We start from the raw sequence: 26674 nt of genomic DNA, 5'->3' as shown, positions 1-26674 counted from the left end.
GGCACTACCGCTTCAATGAATTTTTGACCTTCCTCAAAAGCCTGCATAATAAAAATCATGTTTCATTGGAAACACCAATTTCCAATTGGGTGTCTCGTTTCCGGTGGTTGATTCCCAAAACGACCCAAATTTAAGCCGCGATAATCACTTCCTTCCAAAGAAACCCGCCTTTCCACCTTTAAAACTTTAACTTACAAAATCACCGGATGAACTAGTCATGTTTCGCAAACTGATTACATGCTTCATCCTTTTGGGATTTTCACTGTCGACATATGCAGACGACGAGGTTAAACACTGTCGAGAGACATTGGATTGTCCAATGTATCCTTATGATGCCTGTTTTGCTGAACAGGAAGGACTAGTGTGCCATAGCGTTCGTAAGTAATACTACCGATATTGAGATACCATACAACAAACCCTCATTGTTAAACACTTATGCTTCAACTGACGATAGGTGATGGAGGATTCGAAATGGCAGTCAGTCACATATATACTTTTGTATACGCATTTCAAGATCTTCGAGATGATATGAGGAATGACACCGGCGAGCCTTGCTTCACCATTCCACGATCAGATGAACTTTCCAACTATGTGAAACGCCGTGGACCAGTGGTTATTGAAGATGCAGACTTGGACTTGATTGGAAACTGCACATACGACTCATACTGCGACCCCAAGTCTAAAACTTGCCAACCAAAACGAGATGTAGGGGAACCTTGCGAATATAATGAACAGTGCCATTTCAATCTGAGAAGATATCCCGGCCATTGTAGCAATACATCCGTTTGTATAGAACGTGAGGATGCTGTCCAACTTTTATATCCTCCGGCTTTTCAGAAATGGGAAATTGGTGAGCATTGGCAACAAGGAGCGGTGGCACTGGCTGTTACAGCAACTGCAGTCATTTGTTTCTACTTTGGACGACAGCAGGCTGGTGCCATGGTAGGTGGCGTGCAAGTTTTGATTGAAAAGTGGCAAAATGGGTCTTCGGTGAGGAATCGCTCAGAGGAAGAAGAGAATGGATTTTTGGAGCCCACCTCCTCGCAACCAAGAAATTCCCAATGGTGGGCATATCTACCATTTTACAACTTCTTCAGTCATCGCTTCCGGCAAGCTGGCGAGGGTACTACATACATTCAACTTGCTGGACGAGAGCGAAATGATGCACCTCCCGACTACAGAGACTGAGGCCCTCCCATCTGTGCTCAGCTTTTTGCAAATGTTGCAGCGGATATAAATTCTTATACCTACCACATATCGACATGAAAGACGATATAAATGAAATCTTTTTCTGTCATTTCACCTATCCCTTCCTTTCTACTCTGATTTTTCATCATTCAGATGGGTCATTCCCTACCATTTCTCACTTGTACTATACGTTACAGAAAATAAACTTTGCAATAACGTGTCTCGTTGAACACAGTTCTTTTGCGATAATTGCATGTTGGTAAGAATTTCCCATTACAGACTGTTGCTTACTGTGAAAATGGCACCTGTCTCAGCCCCGAACCTGTATGCACACTACACTTTACACTGCTAGGAACTGTTACTAATCTCCATATTTGTCGAAAATGAAGTCAAAATTTATCAGCGAAAGTTGAAATAAAGGGTTGAGTCATGAAGCAGAACAGTGTACTTTAAACATATAATTTCGACCAAACATCTATGTTACCCTTTTTTCAAGATAGGGCAAGCTTACTTGTAAGTATCCTACAGAAATCGCTACAGCATCTACCGGGCTTTATCGGATGGACAACAGCAAAACGTCTTCCAGCACTGCAACTACATTCATCAAGTTTAACCTAGACAGTATTGGTGATCGAAATTAGGAGCTAAAGAGAGGGGGTACTTCTGTTTCATCGGCGACCACCTTCCATTTCCTTTATTCAGAAGTGCCATGGTATGTAGTCAAGTAATTGATGTCGCAGAACTATGCCCAAGGTCATTTCATTTGTATTGAAGAAGGTGCGTTGAAGTTTTCATTTACAAGCATTAAGAAGCTAAGGAGAAATGCTTAAAAAATAGCCCTCAAAACTCAACTTGAAGACATTTACCTAATCGATAAAGATATTGTAGTTACTGACGCATACTAGATATCTGAGCTAAATTGCACCAGTTACCTTCCAAACCATTTGCTTTCCAGGCGTCAAAGTCAGAGGCGCAGATATTTTTTATCGTAGTACAGAAAAATGGGCCAGTGTCCCGTTTACTATGTACTACCTATGCTGGATGTTTTATTGTCTTTATATCAAAGGTGAAAGCTACGCAAATTTGTCACCATAATTATAGGCACCGACTCTCTCGCGATACATGGCTGAGTTCGCTGCACTGTTATGTTGGCATAACAACGCTGTCGTACATGTACTACGGTTTGTGTATCAAAAGAACTTTAACTTAACTCGTCGTTCATCTATAAAAGAGCAGTATCTATATATCTCACGACAGCAAGCACACATTGAAAAATGACTGAAAGTAAAGTCTCTTATATACCCTTAGAGATCTGGCTAATCATTATCAAATATCTACAACCTCAAGATGTACTAAATTCTGCAAGTACCTGTCGCGATTGGTATAAGCCTCTTACAAACCAAATACTTTGGCAAGAAGTGTATAAAGCTATTCTTCCAGAATATGCAACCGACCATTTCTGTATCACCGACATGGTTAAAAATGTCAAACGATTGGATATTAACCTTCTGGATGGTAGCGAGCCCACATATCTCCATTGCTGGCCGGAGTCTTTTAAACAGCGAACAGTATATCTGCAACATATAATACATGTTCAGAGTAAGGCTGTGAAAGCACTTCGAGAGAACACTCAGACTTTTGAAAAGGATATCAAAGCCCCAATCCTTGACATGGTTAGGATCAAGGAAATGGAAGATTCTGCCAAATCAGCACTGCCAATTGATCTAGTCATCTTCATGTACTATTTCGCACATCATCTACCCGTTATCCAGCCTGAAACGATGGAGGAGGGTATCCTGCCACTCGCCTCTGGTGAGCAATTTGAAACAACGTACGATTGGCTCAAGCTGTATGATAAATTCAACGTTCGACGTTACATGCGATCCCGTCCTAGGACACCTGCATATCGCTTACAGAAGGTCTCTCCTGCTACCATGAAATACATGCTTCAATTCAATTTTGCTCCTTTCGCACAAGTGGATGAATACGAATGCGATGATGTTAGAGCTGGTCTTAGCGTCATGCTTAGCAAGAACAATGAACCTCCTGCTGATTTACCACCATACGCCGCGACCGAAGGCTATGAAATTAACCTGGAAAAAACGGTGAATAGTATCGGAAAAGTCTTCTTCATTTATTCACAGTATTGCGGATATATGGTGCAGTATCTTGCCGAAAGCTTCACTGACTATCTCATGCAATACACTGGTACTGCTTTAAAGTATGGAGAGGTACCACAATATGAAGAAGCAGGAGTTGCTGATCTGCACGTTGATCTCCCAAGAGATCAAAGTCCGCGAACGTCCATTCTGTTACCTCAGCCTATAGACTGCTGGGATATTAGCAGTTACTTCCCTACATATTTCACCCAAGAACATAATACCATAAGTCATTTTTCTTGGAAGAAGTTACACTTTAAGAATGTCGAATAAACTAGACTATAACTAATCTTTCAATGAATGCATTAGAGATCAGCCTAGCAACGATATCTCCAATTCAAGGACTTCGAACAGTACCATGCCTCAGAACTGACGATGCGTCTCTTGAGGCAACAAACACAGAAGATGATCCCGTCCACCACTTTTGTTACGTCTTGTCTCACCATGACGTCTAAACAATCGAGACTGAGAATATATGCAATATCCATTTAGCGGTCAACTAGACTAGAATATCGAGTAGTCTGTTAATGAATTGCGCACCATATTGGCAAAGATGATATGGCAGCTCAAACTTCTGCAATGCGAGCTTGAACATGTCGTACAAAAGTCTTTTTTGACTTTATATTTTTACTTTTGTATATTGTACAAGTAGAAAACGACAATTGATATTTTTATTTCTGGCACAGACTCTGGTATTTCCAATGCATAGCCGGTCTAAACCCTTCGTATCAGTGGATGTATGGTTGAGCATTACTTCACATCTGCAACCTCAAGATGTATTAAATGCGTCAATGACTTGCCGTGATTGGTACATTGGTCTTGCTCATCAGCTTGTGTGGAAAGCAATATATGATACTGTTCTCCCTGGTTACTCCTCGAATCATTTTATGATCCCAAATTCGGTAGAAAATGTCAAACGCCTAGATTTTATCCCATTGGATGGTAGTGAACCTCACTTTCTCGACCACTGGCCACAATCATGGAAACAGAGAACTGTATATGTTCAACATATCATGCACGTTCAATCAAGCGCTGTATCAGTCCTTCGCAAAAGAATCAGTTCATTTGAAGAAGATATACGAAGAACCTTTCAATGACATTAGAAAAATTAATAATATGGAACAGCACCTCGAATCTGCGCACCCGATCGATCTAGTCATCTTTATGTACTACTTTGCACACCACCTCCGTGTAAAGCAGCCGGAACGATATTCGGAGCTTGTTATGCCGCTTGCCTCAGGTATGCAGTTTGAGACCGACTTGACTTGGCAAAGGATGGTTAACATGTTCGATATAAAACAATTTGATCGAGAATGCTCTAGAGTTCGACCAAATAGAATGCAAAACTTCCCTCAATCCGCTGCAGAATTCTTTCTTTCACTCAAACTCGCTCCTTTTGCGCGATACTCAGAATACGACTGCGATGGGCACAAGGACGGACTATTCGTCATGCTTAGCAATAATGATCTCCCCCCTTCAGATTTACCAGACCATGTCGCAAACAACCAGTATCGGATTAATTTTGACAACGTATGCAATGAACGTGCAAAGGTGTTCTATGTTTCAGTAGCGTCAGTTTACCATTACCACATACGTTATATCAGCGAAAGCTTTACCGATTACTTGATACAATATACAGGATTGGCTTTGGAATGTGGAAGCGTTCCTCAATACGAACTACATATGGGAGTTAATGACTTGATTGTGTCGCTTCCAAGAGAACAAAGTCCACGCGAATCGATTCTATTGCCTCAGCCAAAAGACTGGGATATAGGCAATTACCTCCCAACATATTTTACTCAAGAGAGGGATCTCACCATTCCGTACCTTTTTGACACCCTCGACAGGAGATATAGCCCGGAAACGAAAGCAACAAAGCCATATCCACCGTTTGACAATCCTGACGCCATCAAGTTCGATTATCCTTCCTTTGAACTGTTTCGCGGTGCGATGCTGATGAATTGGAAGCCTTACCATGATCTACTGGCAGATCGAAACTTGTCACCCAGAATAAACCGATTGGTCGATTATGGTTCCGGTAAGTTTCCAGAAAGGAAGCAGATCGACATAAATCAAGATATCCACGATCTATTACAACGTAAAGCTCAAGAATGGATAAGTTCGACACCTTGTAAGTATTAATAGTAATGAGCACTCGTGTTTTCTCTGACCTATAGGCTGACTTACATGTTATACTAGCAACTATCGGTACCACCAGATGCTTCAATGAAGTGGAAGTTAATCAAATTAAGTAAAAGACAGTCACCCTCCAGCAACTGTTTCAGTTACATCAGCACTGCTTGCCAATCAGTCTTTACTATACATATCTTCCGTCAAGCTTAGAATACCTCGAGACCCAGAAGTTTCTCCAAGACCACATGAATGGTGTCACACTGGGAACTCCAAAGTATTCCGTTGATGAATTGGACGTCATATCCGCTAGACTTCAGTACCAGCTTAATGGCCTGGGATGTCAGATCGGTCGGTCTCCAGTCAGAAATATCTGGTTTCATGTAGATAACAGAGATATCAGCAACCTTGATGAGTTTGCTTGGGAGTACTTTGAGTAGAGGTGCCACAAGCTTTCTCAAGCAAAGAAGATCTTAAAGAGCAAATTGCTCTGTACCATAGTTTGCCCATGCTATATTGCATTGAGAGTATTACTTTTCTAAATCCTACGTAATTTACTATTCAATAATACTACGTCTTTCCGTATGTAAATCATACATACGTATGCCAAGGGAAGTGTATGTCATTTCCATGCACTGGTTAAATTGGCGGAAACCATGGATGCCAAGAGACGCTAGGAATTTTAAGCCACTCGGTGGATGTCTGAACGTCATTTTCTCATGTGGTGTGGTGTGCTGAATACTTGGATGTCGCTGGTACAAGCAAATCAGTCCGTTCGAAACCCTGGTTATGGAGCCATTGTCCCTGAATAACCCCCCAACTAACCGAGGACCATGCCACATTTGGTGAAAATAGACAAGTGCCTTTGTTTTATCCCTTTGAGGGAACGTCAAAGAACAATGACCATGCCTTTTTCGATTGCTTCTGGAGGCCATTTGCAGTCCACAGTGAGACTCGCATAGGTATATATAGGAGGGTTTAATTTTTAATGTCACATTATGAATTCAGAGCTCGTAACAAAAAGAAAAACAAGTGTGTATTTACTGTAGACAATCAAGGAAAAAACAAGAAGTATATAAAAGAAAACAAGATTAAAATTACAAGATGGTAGTTTGGCGAAAGACGGAGCAAAAGTTGACAAAGGTATCTTAGAAGTTTAGAATCCACCATAAAATGGCTTCATAGCAGAAAGCAAACTGTCTAAGGGTTTGGACCATGCTGACACGCTGTTCTCTGAACTTTTCAACCGTGGCACGTAGTATATCCAATTGGCCAAGGCGTTCTTCTTGAGACATGCTGTCGTCGTCCATCGTGAGACGGGTCATTAGGGTATCTATGGTACAAAACGCACCAGTGCGTCCACAGCCAGCTGAACAATGAACAATCATTGGGCCGACAAGCGGTTCGCTGTTTTGAGTGGCTTGCTGTTCGTAAGAGGTTTGAGTTTTGCCAGCCATTTCTATCACCCTTAGGGTGCCGAGAGGATCTTCAGGAACTCCAAAGTCCATCCATCCCATATACTGGATTTGAGAGATGATTCGTCGGTCATTGCTGCCTTGCTTTTCCAAAGCTAGCTTTCTTACGACAATAACTTCATCGGGGTTGCTATTGGGTTGACCATTACGATCAGGTACAGGCTGTGATACTTCAGAAACCAAAGTGACGGTCATTTTTCCGTGGCATTGTGATTCGTTCACGGAGGATGGCCAGTACCTATGGCATTTGATCTAAAGGGAACAAGACACAGTTTAGTATATGCTGGACCAAAAAAAAAAAAAAAAAAGCAAATTGAGCTGCTTCCAACTTACTCTGTTCATTTCTTCTTCTTTCGTCAACATCACTATCACATAACTGTTCTGTTCCCAGATAACATTGTAGAAGTCATCAAAAGTAGTTGGAAGTGGGCCTTGCGTGGAGATATATCGTCGATACGTTCTGGATGACATGGTAGACTCATTTTGAGTAGCAAGATTGTCTACCTGTGGTATGCGCGAACCGGATCCAGAGGGGAGTGATGCTGGGCTGACATCTATATATTGAATATGACTTGCATTGATGTAATCGGTAGATTCAGGTTTATGATCGCTGAGTTTAACCCTTGTATATTCTATAAACACGAATTAGTTACCAGAAACAGTCGGTTGGTTTCTCCACGGTGGTTTCAGCCGGATAAGTTAACTTACCGAAAGGCCAGACATTGGTGTATCGATTCAAGGAGCCCATTTCAATACCAGCGACAATACTCCATGGATGTTCCTTTAGGTCTCCCTGGGAACGATCAGAGTGATGATGCATGATATTTTGTAGGCGCTGCTGTTCAAATCTTTCTATTTTCTATAGAAAAGGTTTGTTAATAAAAAAAATCGTAAGACACGTTGAGACCAACTGAGTCTCATGGCGATGGAGATTATCTTACTTCATATGATTCCGCGAGGTAGGTAGGACCTACATTGTCGGGAAGTAATGCTTTCCTGAGCCAAGCGGGTACCGTAGAACCGGCATCGGTTCCAATGCAGTGTTTCATGGGATGAATAGCGCCTTCGACATTACCAGTATTGGTATCAATGTTGTAGGAAGCGGGAAGGCGAACAGGAAATCGCTCCTTGATGCCTCCATGTGAAAGCTCGAGGTTTTGTCGAATGTTGGAAAAGAAAGGATTGAAAGCTTGGTTTTCAAACTTTGGCATAGGAGCGGTTAATGGGCCATCTAAATGCAAGTGCATTCTTCGTGATCCTTTTGGTTCCTTGCGAGAAACTTCGTGAAGACTGGGTGTTTGGGGCAAATGTAAGTACATCTGTCGTCCTGCATTCATAGGCAACGATGACGTATTGGCTCTGTTTTGCGAGTTGAAATTGTTGACAACACAAGCACTGGAGTGAGCGTTCAAAAAAGCGTCCATACCACCTGAGGAAAGATAATTAAGAAAAAAAACCGTCAGTTGTTTGGGTTTTTTTATATGAAAGAGGTTGAAAGTGCGTACTCACCGTATAAGTAAAAAAGCTGTCCTTTGAAACCTTGCTTTTGAAACTTTTGGAAAAGATAGTGCATGGTACTAGCTTCCTGAACATGGTATGAGTTTTGGTCATACATAACAATGGTATCAGCACTCTGCCAATTTTTAAGCTTGACTTTCGATTCATCTTTGACAATGGCTTCGGATAACTTTTCCAATGTAAAGGTAGGTCGTCGTAAAATTGTACTTGGTACAGATACTCCTACAGCTGTTCGGATGTGGGAGCGCGAATACTGTACAAACGATTGAACGTCGAGAAGAAGCAAGTTGTTGGCGTTGTCGGGGGATGCTTCGGTAGGTAGCAGATTATACAGATCATCTGAAGTAATAGACTTAAACTCCACATGCTTTTCTAAAGAGTTGGGCTTATTTTGCTCTCTACGCGATAAAATAGATGAACCTAAATTGAGGTTCACAGGAGCTGCATCCTTGAAGGTTTGAACAGTGTTTGGAGAAAATTGTTGCGAACCGTCAGAATTGGAGGAGAATGGAGGAGTACTGGCTTGACGCGCTTGCACAGCCTGAAAGAATTCGGTATTCAGCATTGGTGATAATGGAGCAGTAAAGTAAGGAGTTTGAGAAGGGTCGTTCGTTTCAAAGGAAGGAGTTGCGCCAGAAGGCGAAAAGTACGATTCTCCTTGGGAATGAGACGGTGAGTTGAACACGACGTTCATTGGAGATGGAGGGGTTCTTTGTTCAAAGTATATCGTTGATAAAAGAGAGAAGTCAAAGCAATAGCAGAGAGCAAAAACCGAAACTCAAGACTTTTATATAAAAGAAAGAAAACCAGAAAAAAAAAAAATTGGAACATGTCAGACGTTGCGAAATAATTGTGGAGGAAACTCCGCACTGGACATGGCTTTGACGTCATATACATTTAGGGAAATGGCCCGCGTTGATCGCCTGTACCAGATGAGTAATTCTCACCTTCGGTATCCTGACTAAACCTGAAGCTATCCAACATTGTTTTTTTTTTGTTCAAGACTTGGTTGTCATTTCCATTCACTTGGCCCTACGGACGTTGGCTTGGGTGCCAACTACCCGTCCAAATAAACCCATTGGGGGCGTTTGAGAGAGAGATGACGTACAAACTTGAATGCCCGCTTTATTTTTTTTCGTTAAGCAGGGTATGCTTTCAATCTAGGCTTTTTGACCCAAGCTTTCAGTCACCTGGTCTTTTTTTTCTTGATTGTTACCAATTATCGCCACTCCATGTCGACCGTCTATTCCATTATTAAAGCTGAAACTCCTGAACAAATCCAAGAATGTTACGATGTGCGAATCAAGGTGTTTGTTCATGAACAGAATATTCCACTAGACCTTGAAATCGATGAGTACGTAATCATAACATAGGCATAACGTGGGCGACATGAATCGCAAATTGATTTTTTTTTTTTGTTCATTTGGCACCATAGATATGATCCAAAATGTCTCCATTGGCTTGCAACTGCTTCGAATGAGCCACAACGACGATCTAGATTACCCCTTGGCACCATAAGACTCTACCATGTACCGAATACCTCAATCGGGAAGCTTGGCCGACTAGCGGTGGATCAGTCGGCGAGAGGTCTAGGTCTCGGAAGAAAGTTGGTGGAAGGCCTGGAGAAAGACGCTGTGAACTTAGGCATCACTTTCATAGATTGTCATAGTCAAGTCGATAAGCGTCTGTTTTATGAAAAATTAGGCTATCGTGTTACTGATGGCGATGTCTTCATTGAGGATGGTATTGAACATATTAAAATGGGAAAGTCGCTATCGTAAACTTAAAAAAATCATGCCATTTTGCAAACTTGATTTTGGTCAGGCAAATATAAATGGAACACCGAAGAAAAGGCGGCTGGACTCCAACCGCCTGTTTTGAGCATCCGTCGTACAGAGCTATACTTTTCTTTTTGGTGATACCATTTGTGTGAAACCGTCAATGCCCAGAGCCTTTTACCCATGGTACCTCTTTAACGTGTAGTGTACCTGAATTCTTCAAAACATAAAAATCATGCGAAAATGCATTACACAGTATAGAACCTGATGCCTTTTCCTTATACTTCCTTCTAGATCACTGAACCTGACCATCATTCCCTCACCTGATAAATAAAAAGTATGTGCAACGGATACAAAACGATGGCGACAAAATGCGGCGCTTATTTCTTTTGGCCCAAAAAGGCGCTTTTTGGTCAGATTAACATGGTGCTTCGCCCCCAAAATCTAGAACATTGGTAGAAGCTCGCAAATGGTATTTTGGCAAGCAGGAAACTAGAACAACGGTCTATTTGATTTCGATTGTGCGTTTTGAACTTATTGATGTGATTTCCACTCTGCAGTTTTAATCCGAACGTGGCTGCATTACCATGATGTACGCGCTCATATCCCGTGTAGCCTTTGTCACTGTGATTTCAAAAATTATGTTGCGGCTAGAGTGAGATAAGTTGTGCTGATAGTGCTATAATGAGAAGCGATCCATCGACTAGCGTCAACATGTCTGTTCCTTTCATAAGAGAAAATTTGCATTCGTAACAACCATTAGGTTGAATTGTTAGAAGAGGTGGTGAAGGGCCGGGTTGACAGCTTGTAATGGGGTCGTCACCAGTCCACACCGAATGAGCACAATTTTGCTGGCATTCGTGACTCTTTGCCACACTGTGCTACAATGTTTACAGATTAAGACATTGTGGTGACTTGTCAGCTGATCCAACTTCTCCAGCTCACGAAGATGACAATCGTGACACATCTGAAAGGCAAGGCCGACGAAAAACGATTGTATTCAGAAGGAAGATAGACCCTAGAGGAATTGTAGTAGTCTCCCAGGCCTATCGGATTTATCCCTGAGTAGATATTCATGTTGGAAGAGAATTTAACAAGTTTGCTTTTCGCAGGTGAGGAGCAGTTGATTGCCATAATGAGTTGAGCCCCGCTTTGATGGGTAATGCAAGGTTATAGCTGCCGCTGAAGTGAGTATGCCGTATTCACTAGATGGAAAGCGATCGGATTATTTGAGGTAAGCATCAATGTAATATGAAATTGAGTCTCCCGTATACACTTTATTGTTGGGAGATGAAAATTTGATTCACTTCATTTTAGCAGAGTTCTAACATTCATGACAGAGGCGTAAATGATGCAACGTGCAGCAAAAGGATGTTTCAATTTTATGACAAAAGTAGGAGGTATGGCACCAGCAGATACAAGAGATAGAAGAAAAATCTCGTACAGTGAGAGGAACGAACAAACAAACAAAAATACATACACTGAGGTGCTTCATTCAACGATATAACTTCGAACAACCGAAAAGTAATAAGGCTTCATGTGCTTGAGATTATAATTAGTCTTGTCTCCGCGCACATCGCTCCAACTAACGTACTCCTCCCATGCTAATTTGTTGTGTCGTCCCCGATGAGTGCTCTTGATATTGACATTCATTTGGAATCGCTCGGTCGGTCGAGTTTCTTGATCTCGCATGTGAACAATGACTTTGTCGCCTTCAATTTCATATCTCCCATGGAACACTTGTTTGGCCTTGAAATGTTTTGTTATATTTCGGACGACATGTACAGGTTCGTCTGTCGACAGATATTTAACGATAGTACCATCGGGAAAGAATCGTAAGTACCGATAATAGGTGACTAGATGAATAGGTTGATTCCATGCTGTGTCCGAGATTCCTGGACGGAGATAGTGACATGTCGCGATATAAATGCCTTCAAATCGAATGCGTGGTCGCTCGATAAACATTCGCAACCAGTTTCCATTGTATGCTCTATTGACGATATCAAGTTGGAATTGATCTGATATCTCCTTGGGAATATTGTGTGTGTGATAAACATGTTCACACAACGGGCGCCAGATGGATTGGGCGCGCGTAAGTAGTAAAAACCTTTTGCACACCAATGCAAAATTATGCACTGACCGCACTGAGTCAAAGACTACATTCCGTAAAACATGAACAACCACCTCATCTAATTCATCCAAGGATGAGTTACTCACAATGATTACCACGCCAAAAATGTTAACTAAATTTAACTTACTGGGCAGGATTGATATCAACACGGGTTTCTCTTCGTCAGCAGGTATGTATTCGAGACTTTGGTTCTTAAAGTCTTCGACTAAATCATCGATCGGGCTATGTGAGGTGTTTGGAGCAACATATTCCCTGCCAAACTGAACTACGTGGTGAAAGTTATCGTTCTCCGATTCCTCTAGTCCACTCAGCGTTTGTGAGGGTATATTAGTTGTAGCTTCAGCTGTTATGGATGGAGCGATATGTGTTTGGTAGTGTTGCTTGTATTTGTAATCGATGTTGCGATCCATTTTGAACGCTCTTCTATAGTTTGCAAGGGCTATGGCGGGCTCAATCAATTGGCTGACAAATCTTACCATATCCCGTATTCAAACATCCCAACCTTACCTTGGCCCAAATTTCCTTGGCGCTCTTTGTCCACGGCAATCATATAATAATCCATGGCGCTTTTCTTTTCGACAGCCTCCTCTTCTATTTGAGTTTCTGACGACTCTGGCTCCGTAACATGCTGAACCAAGCCTGTGGTTGAGCTGTTACGGGTAGCCTCGGCGGAATGTTCATTCTTCTGGGAACTGTCCGTGTTGGCTGGTACTTCCACGGACGCATGTTCAACATGCTTCTTGATTTCCACTTCTGCTTTCCACTGGCGTCGAAACTCTTCTAATTCATCAGTCGAGCGCTGCATTGTAGCGTAGTAAGAATGTGTTAGATTTCCAAACTTTTTTTTGGGTCTCCATTGGCCATTTTAAACTGCGCTAATGGATTTGGGACAATGAGCCTATGCAGCCTTGCTGGCTACATCTCATTTAACAAGACTTTGTGAAATATGATGCACCAACACCTCTACTCTCTTTATTTTTTATTAGCAGTTATTTTCATTGACCTCGCTTTTTTGGCTCTTTTGTTTCTACTTCAATTCATGGTTGATTAACATCACGAACAGGAATAGTAAACCAAGTGGTTCTTGTGTACATACGGCTGGCAATAAGATTTGCAATCAAATTTTCCCATAGCGTACTCGCACAAAGAAAATTAGTTGGTTGATGGGCGTATCCATAACCTATAGCTCCATCCTGCAAGCTTACGCTGAAGTCAGTGTTACTGAACTACTTAAGAAAGCGACCTTTATGGACATTCTGTCGCCTATTTTTAACTTTGTATATGAGTACGCCCATCAAATGGTTGATGCTTCTCTGCTGGTCATATGGCAACCTGTGGGAAGATACTGTATCACTTGTTAACCACACTTTACGTTGTGTGCTTTTTCAAATCCGGCAGAGACTGGAGCACGTGACGCCTGCCTAAAAAAAAAGTTGTAGGTCCTGAATCCTGGTCACGAATTCAAATTCACTGTTTTGAGTCGGATGAGTTACGCAGACACTCTAGGAGAAAGCAAAGAGAATGACATTAGGTAAGAGATTCAGCAAGGCTAATGGTGTTACCACAGCACTTGGTGCAGTTATGCAATTGCGAAATGCCTGGAATTCGACGCGTTTAGCATACTACTTTTTAGACTTTAATACTCACAAGTTCATATTAGCGAGTACGAATTGAAGCGACAAAGAAACATCTTGGACAACCAAAGTCTGTTGAAGGATTTGGGCCTAATTGATGCCATCCGAAAAAGAGAACTCGTACAAGAGGTAGTGTGATGGAATAACGAGGTGTCAAAAAAAATTGGCCCAGAAGGCTAACGCCTATCTGTCAACAACACAGATCGATGTTTCTATACAGAGAGACCGGAAATATGGGGGAAAGAAGATGAAAGCAGTGCATTACAAGTCCAAAGTCAAAGAAATTAACGTCACTCCACGTGTATCACGGCGACTACTAGGCCAGGCACCAGAAGACATTGTGAGTACATACACTGACCGGTAGGACAAATTGCTGCAACGTAAGTTAAGACATTACTTTGCAGAGCGATTTAGAAAGTCTTCTCGACGACAACGATCGATTGCGAAATGTTGATGTTCCTGAAAGGAGAGTAATTGTAGATGCAACTACCGGCGTTTGGCGAGGAAAAAAGCAGCACACTGGGTATTTGGCAGAAATCCCAGTTCCCAAATGCGTATCTACGCCAGTAACACTTGGTAAGGAACGACATCCGCATAAGTTGATATCTAACACGAAGTATGCCGAAATTGACGACATATCCTCTTATAGCTTCCATAGGAACCACGATATGGGAGTTAGGTGAGCTGGAGACTGGAGAACAAAGGAGAAAATATTGGAGTGGCCGAGGGGTATGTATATTGTTATGGAAGCTGTAAATGATGAGCCATGGAAGTCACTAACAGTTCCGACTCTTGCCTCTTTGTAGTGTATGTTTCGACATCCATACCCCATTGGATACAAAGCCTCCAAACTTGCATTTGACGAAGTATACACCATGACCATATCTAAAGGCGAGACTGGTCCAATATTTACGGTAAATACTACACAATAGATTCTTAAAACTGATACCAGCCATATTAATCCCGTCACTCGAAGGTGGAAGGTGAAAGGTCAGGAAAGGTTTTCAAAGGAGCGACTCCAACAGCCCCTTGGACAGAGGCTTGCAAACGAAGCAAATCTCAGGGTACTCGCGTTAGTGGCCCTCTGGTAATGTATCCCATTGTCTCTTACCCACCTCTATAAATATTCCTCACTCATTCCAAATGCACAGTTTTACGGATTTTCAGATGCAATTACGATGAAATTATTAGAGGAAATGGAAGGATATGAAGAGGCAAGTCGACCGGAGCCGGTGGAGGAGGAAGAGGAAGACACATCAAACGATACCACAACCTCTTGATACACTTTATACTTTAACGGACCCTGTCAATGCTACATAATTTGGTTCCTTGTTCTTTTTTTTTTGTCCTTTCTACAAATTTTTTTTGAATTTCTTAGTGAGTAATATTGCTTTAACATATCATACGACTTGATTATCATAAGGTGGCCGAATTGATAGATGAGGAATGATTATGGTCGGTCAATTTCCAGTAGCTTAAAGTGCTTTCTAGCTACAGAAATGTTATGCAGGGTAGCTGCCGATTCTAGACCCAGATATTGTTTGTTATTGAGACTTTGTTTATGTTGCTTTAGACACGCCACCAACTTACGAATGGATGAATCCGACAAAACCACCATGACATAAGTGTTGGTAGTTAAGGCGTCGATAAACGCACTAAAAGTCGCGCTGCGAATTTCCATACTTTTGAAATGTGACGGCTCCCTAATCGTTTTGTTAGCAACATGAGATAAAGTATATTGTGTATCAGACTTGGAAAAAGCTACATACCGGCCACTCGGATTGAACTGTTTGATGATACTGCTAATTTTTTCGAATCGGTGGATGTCTGGATGTTGAACCCGCGCTGCGTTTGCAATCACCAGGATTGTTGTTCGTTCAAAAAGCACCACTTCATCCGCTTCACAAATCTCACAGAATTTATCCAAATGCATTTGCAGTGTATTTATGTTGGGTATCAAGCAATGCACAATCTTTGACCATGCCTGTAGACAAGTTCCTTGAGCCACGCAACGTTCATTTCACAAAAATTTGGGCAACATGGCAAAAACTTACAGCATACAGCGTTTCATCCCATATCGAAGTCGGGAAGACGACTGTTTCTAATGGAAGTGATAGTCTTTGCAATTCATTTTTCCAGTGTGAAAACAACTGCATGCAAAAAAAAAATTACATTAGCTCAAAATGATAGACGCAAAGCACGCTGTGGCTCGAACTTGCCTGGTCCCTTTGATCCAATGGAACTAAATCCATCTTGTGTAGTAAACAAAATATTTTGGCATTGGGTGATTTTTCGAGAATTGCTTCGAGACACCACTGGTAGTAATGAATATCCTTTTCTGAGTCCCGGCTCTCGACATCAAAGACATAGATCAATAGCTCAACAGACTTGAAGATATGGCCCCGCTGCGAGGCAAAATAATGCTCCATAAAAGCTTCCTGTCTGAGCCAATCACGGTATTATAAGCCCTAGTATAAGTTTTAATGTAACACCTAGCACCTATGCTGACTCTACTCAGCACATATACGTACCCACCACAGTCCCAAAGATTCAATGTCAAGTTTCCTAAGAACTTGACGCTGGATGACTCCACATCAACTTTAGTGGAGTTAGTTATCGACTGATATATAGCTTGAGTCATTTTGGCGGAGGTCATTTATACATACTAGTTGCTCCGAGACGTCTAGTGTCGCGAGCAATATAGTTTGAGAAGATAATAGAACGCATGGAGGTTTTTCCTGAACCACTTTTACCCATTAAAAGGACCTTGAATTTGAATGGCTGTTAGACTAAATTGTTGATGGCCTACAGATTTCATAACTTTACTGTATCGCCGAGGGTGTACCTTTTTCTTCATGGTTGCTGGGTGGTGACAAGGGGAAAAATAAAAAATAGTTGGCGCAACCTTCCCATGACCAAAAATATCAAATTAGCTTACCGCGTCATCATAAACTTGAATTTCGGATGACGGGCCACACCAAAATTTGTCAGCGTGAGATTGCCAATACCTTCTTTATGAATCAGATAAGAGAATGATGTTCATAGCTGTCTTTAGAAAGATTATCGACCAGCCATGCTCTCAACATATCAGCCAAGTCAGTGATCGCCTCAATGTCTGAGTCTTAAACGCTACCCCTCCAGGAAAGAAAGGGGCATACCAAAACATTTAGGACTTTGCAGTCATATTTGGACAACTTGACAAAGTCGTAGGGCTATTAAAAAAATGGTACTGAGATTATCGATGTTCATACCAATGTATCAAAACCAGTCATGAAACAGTGAAAAAGCGATGGAAGACATTTTATAAAATTTTGGTTCGCCATATACGTGAGAAGAGTCCTGAAGTTTCTAACATATCTACTCCGTCTTCTTTATGACCTATGGATGGCTTTACATTAATATAACAGTCGGGAAAAGTCAAAATATTAAAGCTTGGTCAAAGTCGTACCTGGGTAACACCGATAGTGAACTTGACCTTTGAAATGAGAATGCTCATCATAAAGATGGTGAAGAACGCAGCACAGGCCGCCAATGGCTTTTGCAAATGGTGGATTGACGAGAACTTATACGAAATCTATATAAAAACGGATCAGTCAAGACGTTCCATGACTACATTGAGCCTGCCAAATCAGCCTGTTGTATTACCTGTATAAAGTCCTCGTGCTCAGAAACAACGTTGGATTTGTCCAGAGTGAGCTGGTAGCGTCCGGTGGTGTCGAGATTAGTGAAGTGCTTGCTGTGGGTGACTCCATCAAAGTCGAAAGGTGCCTCAACTTGAACATCTCTATTAGTGAGTTGGTTAGTGGTCTAGTTAGAAGTGCGCCATAGTTATCAACATATCCCTCTGCTTACGTTGCACCCTCGGGTAAAACCACATTCAGTTTAACATGTTCAAATGACATCTTCTTGGCGTTTTCCACAAGTTTCAAATTGAGGATGTACCGTCCAGCACGCTTGTTATAATGCAAGAATTCACCAAGATCAGCATTGTATCCATGGAACCATGTGTAATTCCATCCTCCGAAAAGAGGATAACGAGGAGTAATTTCGAGAAGGGTACTGCCTACTTGATTGCGAACATGGGAAGTTGAAACATTGCCAATATCATCACGATAGTATACGTCACGAGCGCTAGCAGGTAGTTGGAAAGTAAGCTGCTTCAAAACGTTGGTGTGATCGTGCACTCCTGCAGACTGCTGGAACTCGACACGGCTAAATTGCTTTTCCAAGCTATATCAAAAACCATATTAGATATACATACAACGATGTGCCGCTCAACATAGCCTCGAGCATCTACTTACCGTGCACCATCGTGTCTTAAGGGATAACGCTCCTCCACAGCCAAGTTACCGCCCAAGTGAGACACCTGAATGTCGCGAACAAGATTGGTAACGGTGAGAATAGGCTGAGATTGCTCGTAATGGATGTGCATTTCGCTATAGACCAATGGATCGATGTTGTGGTAGGGTCCATAAATAATCTTGTTACCAGATCTTGAGAATGATTCGGTGGTCTCGGTGAAAGTGACAACATTACCGTTAGGAGGAAGACTGTAAGAGAATCAGGCACGTTCAGTCCATGCTTTAGCAAGAAACCCGATAAAATGAGGATATTTCGACTTACACAACAGTAGTCTTGCTATCCTCAACTAGGTACAGAGAGTAAATGAACAAGTTGTTGTTGTACTCCACGTGTTGTCTGGCAACTTGAGGAATTGTCTCTGGGTTGGGAATAAGACTTTTGGTGGTAACAAACTTAATGCCAAAGGCAACTGTGCTGCCTGGTGCTACAGGCTCAGGGAAAGTAATCTTGTATATCTGGATCTTTCTGTAATCATATCGCGTTAGACATGCGTTAGGCTAGCCAAACTCGCATAACTAAATATACCTCGTAGAATCAAAGCCGAGCTTCTCGACAGGCAAAGCTTCCTTGGTAGTCGTCTTCAAGGTAGCGGTGAAATGAGCAACCTTGTTGTCATATTCTTCAGGGAGTGGTACATAGTATTCGGTCTGAGGTTGGCTATCAATGTTTTCGGCTCGAATGCCAATGTCTTCGCGTACAACAGTGGACCTGAGATCAATTGTTCGGATTGTCTTGACGTTTTTGAAATGGACAGGCAAGTCAACAATGGTTGTTGCAATTTCGTTGCTATATTCGTTTGCAAAAGCGAGAGTCGACGCAAAGCAGACCAGCAGGACTGCAAAGATACAGAAGGGAAGCTTCTTGTACATGATGCTCTGATCGATGTTGGCGAGTCAAGAGTGCAAGCGTCTTATAGGTATTTTCAAGCGGAGTCAATATCGACCAATCATCCAAGCAAACGTACAAGGCCAAGGGAGCTGCCATAGGAAAGCGGTTTAAAGACGCAGAAATGGCCTTGACGGCAAAGAAAACTTGGTATCATTCAGACGACGCGGTGGAAATGTATATATCTCGATGAATCTGTAGGATAGATAACTCATTTATAGCAACGTTTGAATTGAAGTACACCTAACGTATTTCGAAATTTTGAAATATCAAGCGTAAAAAGGAAAAATTTAGCTCTAGGCCCGTCATATTTGCACCTACTGTACTGGATGTATTTTGAAAGCCATACTCAAACACGACACGATTGACACTTTCTCATGTATTCAGAATAATATTGTTTGACGTGAGTTCAAAATTTTGATCGCAAGTCATGTTCGCTACTTGACCTTATATATTAGCAAGAATCTTTCATTACAAAATTAATGGAGGTGGAGTCTTTCATTCTATTAGGTAGTTTCTGACAAGCTGTCAAGACTTTATACATATTGATAATGATATTCAAATACTTTCCTTTGAAACTGTTACCTTCCATTACAAAGTACGCTTTGACTTGTAGTGCAGCCTTGCAAAAAGACAACTGTGGAGATTTGCCGCCTTTCGTGGCAAAATTTCACACATGAAATGTCGGAATATCAAAGTTGTGAGAGCTTTCTGCAAAGCAGCTTACAAAGGTTAAAAAGAATGGAGAAAGTATAAAGGGAATGAAGTTAATTGTCATTTCTTTTCTTTCATTGCTCACATTCAACCTCTAGTATGTCCAACAAATCCACTGCATCAGTTCCCAGCGATCGCCTTGCCCAGATCAAGGCTCACATTGCCCTTGACAAGCCTTCTATGGCTGGCAAGGTCTGCATCATCACAGGAGCGAGCTCCCTCTATGGTATTGGGTAGGGAGATCGCATTCTTACTAGCTGAAATACCATAGAATGTTAAGTTTAATTTTTAACGTTTTAAAAGGCGTGCTTCTGCCCTTGCTATGGCCAAGCAGTCTCCCACAGCCATATATGTAACAGATCTGTCTACCGACAACCTGGAGGAACTTGCTGACACCGTCCAGAAACAATACCCCTCAGTAAAGTGTTATGCTCGCAAGATTGACGCTTCCTCAGATGAAGATGTTCGTTCTATCATCAACGAGGCAATGACTACATTTGGTCGATTGGACGTATTCTTTGCCAACGCTGGCATTGCTTCCGGAACTCACATCAAAGATGAAACCGCCGAGAGCTTCATGCGAATGATGAAGATTAATGCTTTAAGGTAAAGCCACGAGATCCATAATGAATAGCATTCTGAATTTCCATTCACCTAGTCATCATATAGTGTTTTCCTCGCCATCAAGCATGCTGGTCAAGCGATGCAGGTAACTGGTAAGGGTGGAAAGGAGCATTCAGGAGGATCAATCATTGGAACTGCTTCAGGTGAGAGATATTATAATGGTATTTTCTTTTTCCAAAATAGCAATGACTGACCGGATATTGGGACAGTTGCTGGTATTCGATCTGGTGCTGGATCTAGCGAATATTCCGCATCAAAGGCAGCGTAAGTAGCTTCGACATCAATTAGGTATATCTTCTACGTCTTGACTGATCCGTCTTCCTTCAGTGTCATCAATCTTGCACAGACAGCCGCTTACCAATATGGCCGTACTAATGTTAGAGTGAACGCCATCTGCCCAGTATGTAGCAACTAGCTTCCAGACCAACGTATATGTGTTCGCTTCATACTGACCAACTTTTGCAATAGGGTTTGATCGAGACTGGAATGACAAAGCAAACATTCGACTATGCAAGATCTAGAGGAAACGAACATAAGATTGGTCAATTGAACCCACTCGCTCGCTACGGCATTGCTGGAGAAGTGAGTTTCAATTCACCCTACTATTAAGCTTTATGTAAACGTGTTTCTAATCGTTTACTTTTTAGATTGCTAGCGTTGTTGCATTCCTTGCTAGTGACGATGCCTCTTATGTGAACGGACAATCTTGGGCTGTTGATGGAGGTCTTTCCTCAAGCCACCCTATCGTGCCTGGCAAGTTCCACTAAATGCCTATGATCGGCATTAGGATTCGAGCAGTGAGCGCAATGGCATTGTTAATGCTGTAGATGCTACGCACACCATGTAAATTTGACCATATCACCTATGGGTAATATGTAACAACAGAATATAAAACACTTCAGCTTTTGTCACTTTGAAAATTTTTACGCCATCAAACATGGTATACAATCTTTTATTACTTATTGCCGAGAATAACTTAGGGTACGGAGTGACCCTTAGAAGCCTGCCAAATGAGGTAAAATTGCTGTCTGTTGAGTTGGAGGTTCTTTTCATAGACGGCAGCAGCACCCTCAAGGCGATCAAGTTTGTTAGTTCCCAAAACGATGACGGGCTTAGTGGGGTGTCTCAAAAGGAATGCATAAGCAACCTGATCCAAAGTGACGTCGGGTCCGAATTGTTCAGCAACCGTCTTCAAAGCCTTTTGTAATCTCTCAGTTTTAGGGTCGTTAGACACGTCTTTTTTGAAGATAGCACCGCCGCCCAAAGGACTCCAGCACATTGGCTTCATACGCAAGCGTTGGCATTGATCAAGAGTACCATCATCCATTCCTTCAAGATGGGCGGGGGAGAATTCGATCTGGTTCGTCACCAAGGGGAAATCCAAACGGGACTGCAACAGCTCAACTTGAGAGTATGAGTGATTGGAGACACCCCAGTATCTGACCTTTCCTTCCTGTCGAAGCTCCTTCATAACCTTGGCAACCTTTTTTTTTATGATAAAAGAGGGGTTGGTTATTATATGCCTTGCACTCGTTCCATCATAGCTATTCACTAACCTCATCGGCATCCAAAAGATAATCGAGTCGGTGAATCAAGACAACGTCCAGATAGTTTGTGCCCAAAAGACGAAGCGATCTCTCGACCTGCGATTTGATGTGTTCGTAGGAAGTATCATAATGATTGACATAAACCTTTTCAGACCACATATCGTTGGGAATTTTGATGCCCGTCTTAGTAATGCTATACTCAATATCAGTATGACCTCTTTTTCAACCATCCTTCATATCTTAAAAACCGCTCACATCTGCATCTTCTCTCTCAGTTCTGGCTTGAGTGCAAGACCCTTGCCGAAAAGCTCTTCATAAGCATATCCTGAAAATACGCGTCAGTAGCCGTTGGAAGGGGGCGTTACTCCTCAGCAGTTAAATGATACATACCACCATAGATATCAGCCAAGTCGAATGTGGTGATGCCAAGCTTCAAGCCTTCATTATTGCAAGCTGTCAGATGGTATAAAGCAGTATATGGTTCTATAAAGCATACGTCACTTACAGGCTTCGATGCGCTCGAGGACAGACTCAGGTGTGGCCAAGCTAGGATCAGCTTCCCAACCGTTTGAGTTTGCTAAGCGCCAGGTACCATATACCAACTGGGATACGCTAGGGCCATCTGGATGAAGACGAACTTGAGGTACAGCCATTTTTCTGGAAGTTACTGCGGTAAAACAAAAGAAGGTGGTTGGGGGCAAGTTAGCCGGGCAAGTAGCTGTTTAAAAGCTGAATTCGCCATTTCAAAAAATTTCAAGGTTCAGTGATTTCCCAGCCAGCCAGCCCAATTGATCGTGACGAATCCCCGCATTCAGGGAACTCCCATATGTGACTGGTGTTTCCAGCCATCGAGTCGCCACTGTTGACAGATTTTGAACGATCTCAACCTTTCATGCTTCGAAATCTCGATCGCCTGCCTAGACACGCCGGTCGTCTTCTTCAGCGCCAATACTCTTCAACTCCAGAGAACCTTCCCTCTTCCGTATTTCTAAGAACTTTTATGGATAGCGCAAAGGTCGGTCCTGTTCAACAAACCATGGAGGCCAAGGTAGGAGCTTGATTTCAAAGCATTTGACCAGTTAAAAAAGCAACCACTTACCCTCCCTTCCTTTGTAGCTCCAGGAGGCTTTCAATCCCAGCATTTTGGATGTTGTTAATGAATCCCATCTTCATGCTCACCACGAAGCCATGAAAGGAAATACTGACAAAGAAACTCACTTCCGGTGAGTTAAAACTATTCTCTTTCGATATTACCCCTGTAAATTTTACTGACAATCTTTCACAGAGTAACCATCGTCTCCGATGCTTTCGCTGGAAAAAACTTGATGCAGAGACATCGCTCCATCTATACCTTGCTCAACGATGAACTTCAAGCCGGTGTACATGCTTTGTCATTGAAGACAAAAACTCCGCAAGAGATTGAAAAATCATCATAGCATCAGACATTCGAAATAAATACCGGTTATAGAAACATGATATGCTCAATATGTGCTGAAGTGTATTGTGGATGATCTCGCTAAATCATCGTAATAACAGCATGCCTTAGTGAAGCAACCTTTTAGCGTAACGCTATCACGAAGAGACAAGGCTATAATTTATAGTCCTTTTGTCATTAAAAAAACTTCTCCAACACCAGGGTAAAACATAAGTCATTCCTCAGATGCTTAAAAGGTAATAGGGAATTGCGTTTGCTCACAAATTATGGATGGAGCACAAAGTCTGAACAGCATCCTGAGAGGATACTTTATTAATGATCTGTGCAAGCAGGTAAATGAGCAGTACGAGCGTTCCAGCGACAATACAAACAAACTACTGGGCACTTTTCGATAAACATTTATGTGCTTTTGACACAGACAGTTGAGCATTCAATGCTGTCGTGTAGCATATGTTGCAGATACTTTGTGATTACATAAAGTTGTCCTGTCGGCTCCCTCGCGCAATAAGATGTGCAATGCGGCATGCACTTGAAATTTGCCTCTACCCTCGATACCGTTGCAAATGCTGGTCTACAATCGGCCTAGTCGTAGTGTCTCCTCTTGAGGTGACATCAGTAGCAATGCATATCTCTGCATTCGATGCCGCCGTCGAGTTTGTAACATTTTCTTTAGCAGCTCCGATAGGCATATTTTCTGTATCTGACTGCAAAAATCCCAAAGTCACGTCAGTCATGTCGCTCTCGGCGCTATATCTGACGTGTGCCTGTCCACTGCTCAATCCGGATAGCTCTATATGCTCCATTGTCAACATTTCCCCTATTATCTTAACCATAATAGCACGATATCCGCCGCCAGGGATGTTTGTACCGAGTTCTATCACGCCACATTCATAGTAAGACCACAGTAGCACGTCGGATGAAAGATAGTTGTCGGCTTCCACAGTACCTTCCCCTATCCAGCACGATCTTGATGGCTGTATTAGCTTCGAATATATATGCCTGTTTGACAGTATGCCACGCAATATCTTTATGCTGGTAGTATCCTTATGCTGTAAGATTTTGCTAATGTCATTATAATGCACCTTGAACTGGAACATCCAATACAATGACCAGTTCTCTCTGTACACTGATGTAAAACCAGCAAAGGCCAAGCCTTCAAACACCAGTATCAGGCTCAAGAAACTAGTAACGTCAATTTGGGCATTCGCAAACGTGTCGTTATACGAAACTGCGCAGTATAAAGCTGCGACTAAGACTACGAGCATGATAAGATTGAACGCCAGTACGGGATAGATTATCTCCTTCTCAACGCCCAGTTTTGTCCACTTGATGTCCGTTTTCTCGTCAGAATAATCCTGCTCACGCTCCATAAATAGAGCGACAGATTTACCTGCTTTCACCTCATAAGCATTGAGAAGACTTGATTTAATGGCCGATGATGCCACCATAGGCGTTAGAACGTAGCGCGCTGGTAGCCAGCGAGGTCCTACCATATTTCCGATAATTCCTCTACACAACTTGCCGTCGAGATTCTTTACTGCGTCAAAGAAAGACATCGTTTCCATGTCTTGACGTTCCAAGGCAAACATAGATTGACAGAAAACATCCACTATTGCGTCGGAAACCACCATGGTCAAAGCTTCCGGCAGTATGCGGAAAACAGTGCTCGCATTAATTTTGTATCTAGAAGCAGCAGATCCAACAGCCCAAGACATTTCTGCTTGCTCGTAGTAAGTTGATTCCGTCCGCTCATTCGAAAATTTTTGTGAATGGTTTAGCAAAAGGTACCTTGAGTTTATGATATCTATCAACGCATTATTGGCAGCACACACGTCAGCTAAGTTGAGGGCGTAGTATATGAATATCGACGATGAGACAAATCCTCCAATGTAGCTGACTTCTATGAAGCCATATTTGTCGTCGCTAGAAAATATTACGCCTGCAAGGATATATAAGGTTTCAAATACCCTTAAAGCACTCATCTTTTTCTCTAGAGGTCCGCTTGCTGTAGAGAGCTCGCTTACTATCAGCGAACTAGTGGCAGAAGCTATAGCGTGAATGCTGCTTCGGCCCCAGGAATAGTCTTCCCCTGACATCGCCTCAATTAACACGTCATGTTTGAGTTTTAGGTCTTGAAGGTCGTAGAGATGCCTACGAGATGCATCATAAGCTGACCCGTTGTCCTTGATATAAGAGCAGATGCTTTTCAGTGCGGTCTCAATATGTTTGTCTGTGTCGCCTTTCGCTGCTGCTTTTTCTATTTCTCTGATTTTTGTTAGAATGCTCTGCGTGTGATCATGCGTAACTGGTTCCGTTACGAAATCAGTAGTGCCGTATCTTCCTCCAGTCCGTTGGCGCCTCTGCTTCATGCTACCTTTGCTAGTCACTGTACCGCGGGAAAACAAATCTGGCATCGCGATAAAATATATCCGCTGAAATCCTTATAGGAGGTTAGGTAAGTTAAAAAGAATCCCTCCTCATTTGCTCATTTATTTATTCAGATTCACGTTCTACAACGTACGGCGGCGTTGGCCGAGCTTCATAACTCCGCAATGGCTTAGGTGCCTGGTGATTGTGTGGCACAACTGCATTGTGCTATCTCGTTATTTATCTGGATAGTTTCTTTATTGTGATTTGATTATGCTCTGTGGGTTGGTTCCTTGGATACTATCGATCATGATATTGCAGTTGCTTCTCTTTTTTCATTTAACCAGATTTATCTGCTCTCTGTTTCAATCCAAGCCTGTACTTGTCGGATCTCAGGTCCTTGTGAGTTTGAGCTGAATAGATTATACTTGTCTCTTGATCTTCTTAAGTTTCTTCTTCGCATTTGGGTGTATTCCAGTGATAAATTCGCAATCTAGACTACTGGACCAGATAGACTTATTGTTTATACAATCAAATTCTTTACAATCCATGTTCATACTATTTATACTTTTACTTACCGATGTAATGAACATGAATTATTATTAATACAAATTCATGAATTACGTTAGGGTCTTCATAATTTTTCTTAGGCTGCAGCAAAACTTTAGATGGCCTTGGCAGTCTTCTAGTTGATCTCGGCGGTATGTTGGCTTCGGGACTTAATCCT

General features: G+C 42.1%; 12 protein-coding genes across 12 annotated transcripts; 7 read left to right on the top strand and 5 right to left on the bottom strand.

Moving 5' to 3' along the window:
- Positions 1 to 158: 158 nt before the first annotated feature.
- On the top strand, positions 159 to 1431 carry K450DRAFT_280372 (uncharacterized protein). The gene is made up of 2 exons (XM_051593361.1): positions 159 to 377; positions 455 to 1431. Exons 1-2 carry the CDS (start codon positions 218 to 220, stop codon positions 1186 to 1188), a joined length of 894 nt encoding a protein of 297 aa, XP_051444918.1. The 5' UTR covers positions 159 to 217; the 3' UTR covers positions 1189 to 1431.
- Positions 1432 to 2456: 1025 nt separating this feature from the next.
- Positions 2457 to 3642, top strand: K450DRAFT_239705 (uncharacterized protein). Its single transcript, XM_051588807.1, has one exon. The coding sequence runs from the start codon at positions 2463 to 2465 to the stop codon at positions 3618 to 3620; it is 1158 nt and encodes a 385-aa protein (XP_051444917.1). The 5' UTR covers positions 2457 to 2462; the 3' UTR covers positions 3621 to 3642.
- Positions 3643 to 4524: 882 nt separating this feature from the next.
- Positions 4525 to 5644, top strand: K450DRAFT_239703 (uncharacterized protein). Its single transcript, XM_051588806.1, has 3 exons — positions 4525 to 4587; positions 4670 to 5478; positions 5547 to 5644. The coding sequence occupies exons 2-3, from the start codon at positions 4686 to 4688 to the stop codon at positions 5600 to 5602; spliced, it is 849 nt and encodes a 282-aa protein (XP_051444916.1). The 5' UTR covers positions 4525 to 4587; positions 4670 to 4685; the 3' UTR covers positions 5603 to 5644.
- Positions 5645 to 6387: 743 nt separating this feature from the next.
- On the bottom strand, positions 6388 to 9258 carry K450DRAFT_239698 (uncharacterized protein). The gene is made up of 5 exons (XM_051588805.1): positions 8462 to 9258; positions 7894 to 8381; positions 7661 to 7811; positions 7286 to 7584; positions 6388 to 7204 (listed from the first exon to the last, which is right to left on the bottom strand). The coding sequence occupies exons 1-5, from the start codon at positions 9162 to 9164 to the stop codon at positions 6626 to 6628; spliced, it is 2220 nt and encodes a 739-aa protein (XP_051444915.1). The 5' UTR covers positions 9165 to 9258; the 3' UTR covers positions 6388 to 6625.
- A 53-nt stretch (positions 9259 to 9311) lies between these two features.
- K450DRAFT_239692 (uncharacterized protein) lies at positions 9312 to 10257 on the top strand. The gene is made up of 2 exons (XM_051588804.1): positions 9312 to 9824; positions 9906 to 10257. The coding sequence occupies exons 1-2, from the start codon at positions 9703 to 9705 to the stop codon at positions 10249 to 10251; spliced, it is 468 nt and encodes a 155-aa protein (XP_051444914.1). The 5' UTR covers positions 9312 to 9702; the 3' UTR covers positions 10252 to 10257.
- Positions 10258 to 11482: 1225 nt separating this feature from the next.
- On the bottom strand, positions 11483 to 13194 carry K450DRAFT_239690 (uncharacterized protein). The gene is made up of 3 exons (XM_051588803.1): positions 12887 to 13194; positions 12507 to 12818; positions 11483 to 12437 (listed from the first exon to the last, which is right to left on the bottom strand). Exons 1-3 carry the CDS (start codon positions 13182 to 13184, stop codon positions 11740 to 11742), a joined length of 1308 nt encoding a protein of 435 aa, XP_051444913.1. The 5' UTR covers positions 13185 to 13194; the 3' UTR covers positions 11483 to 11739.
- Positions 13195 to 13848: 654 nt separating this feature from the next.
- K450DRAFT_239682 (uncharacterized protein) lies at positions 13849 to 15300 on the top strand. The gene is made up of 7 exons (XM_051588802.1): positions 13849 to 13910; positions 14040 to 14142; positions 14216 to 14353; positions 14418 to 14589; positions 14663 to 14742; positions 14820 to 14927; positions 14990 to 15300. Exons 1-7 carry the CDS (start codon positions 13864 to 13866, stop codon positions 15134 to 15136), a joined length of 795 nt encoding a protein of 264 aa, XP_051444912.1. The 5' UTR covers positions 13849 to 13863; the 3' UTR covers positions 15137 to 15300.
- K450DRAFT_239673 (uncharacterized protein) lies at positions 15157 to 16888 on the bottom strand. The gene is made up of 8 exons (XM_051588801.1): positions 16859 to 16888; positions 16680 to 16779; positions 16545 to 16611; positions 16233 to 16455; positions 16068 to 16163; positions 15783 to 15997; positions 15604 to 15716; positions 15157 to 15537 (listed from the first exon to the last, which is right to left on the bottom strand). Exons 1-8 carry the CDS (start codon positions 16868 to 16870, stop codon positions 15464 to 15466), a joined length of 900 nt encoding a protein of 299 aa, XP_051444911.1. The 5' UTR covers positions 16871 to 16888; the 3' UTR covers positions 15157 to 15463.
- A 329-nt stretch (positions 16889 to 17217) lies between these two features.
- K450DRAFT_239666 (uncharacterized protein) lies at positions 17218 to 19264 on the bottom strand. Its single transcript, XM_051588800.1, has 7 exons — positions 18901 to 19264; positions 18637 to 18840; positions 18315 to 18563; positions 17866 to 18243; positions 17659 to 17797; positions 17462 to 17587; positions 17218 to 17391 (listed from the first exon to the last, which is right to left on the bottom strand). The coding sequence occupies exons 1-7, from the start codon at positions 19242 to 19244 to the stop codon at positions 17371 to 17373; spliced, it is 1461 nt and encodes a 486-aa protein (XP_051444910.1). The 5' UTR covers positions 19245 to 19264; the 3' UTR covers positions 17218 to 17370.
- Positions 19265 to 19978: 714 nt separating this feature from the next.
- K450DRAFT_239665 (uncharacterized protein) lies at positions 19979 to 21511 on the top strand. The gene is made up of 7 exons (XM_051588799.1): positions 19979 to 20207; positions 20278 to 20580; positions 20644 to 20741; positions 20808 to 20862; positions 20926 to 20998; positions 21067 to 21180; positions 21246 to 21511. The coding sequence occupies exons 1-7, from the start codon at positions 20074 to 20076 to the stop codon at positions 21363 to 21365; spliced, it is 897 nt and encodes a 298-aa protein (XP_051444909.1). The 5' UTR covers positions 19979 to 20073; the 3' UTR covers positions 21366 to 21511.
- Positions 21512 to 22851: 1340 nt separating this feature from the next.
- K450DRAFT_239657 (uncharacterized protein) lies at positions 22852 to 23804 on the top strand. Its single transcript, XM_051588798.1, has 3 exons — positions 22852 to 23193; positions 23262 to 23368; positions 23431 to 23804. Exons 1-3 carry the CDS (start codon positions 23038 to 23040, stop codon positions 23579 to 23581), a joined length of 414 nt encoding a protein of 137 aa, XP_051444908.1. The 5' UTR covers positions 22852 to 23037; the 3' UTR covers positions 23582 to 23804.
- Positions 23805 to 24122: 318 nt separating this feature from the next.
- K450DRAFT_271485 (uncharacterized protein) lies at positions 24123 to 25994 on the bottom strand (the record flags this gene model as incomplete). The annotated part of the gene is made up of 1 exon (XM_051593009.1): positions 24123 to 25994. One exon carries the CDS (start codon positions 25992 to 25994, stop codon positions 24123 to 24125), a length of 1872 nt encoding a protein of 623 aa, XP_051444907.1.
- Between the last annotated feature and the right edge of the window lie 680 nt (positions 25995 to 26674).

The sequence above is a fragment of the Umbelopsis ramanniana genome, assembly GCF_025399195.1.
Source record: "Umbelopsis ramanniana AG unplaced genomic scaffold K450scaffold_25, whole genome shotgun sequence".
NCBI classification, from domain to species: domain Eukaryota; kingdom Fungi; phylum Mucoromycota; class Umbelopsidomycetes; order Umbelopsidales; family Umbelopsidaceae; genus Umbelopsis; species Umbelopsis ramanniana.
The sequence above is the reverse complement of the archived record's forward strand: the minus strand, read 5'-3'. Positions and strand labels throughout refer to the sequence as shown.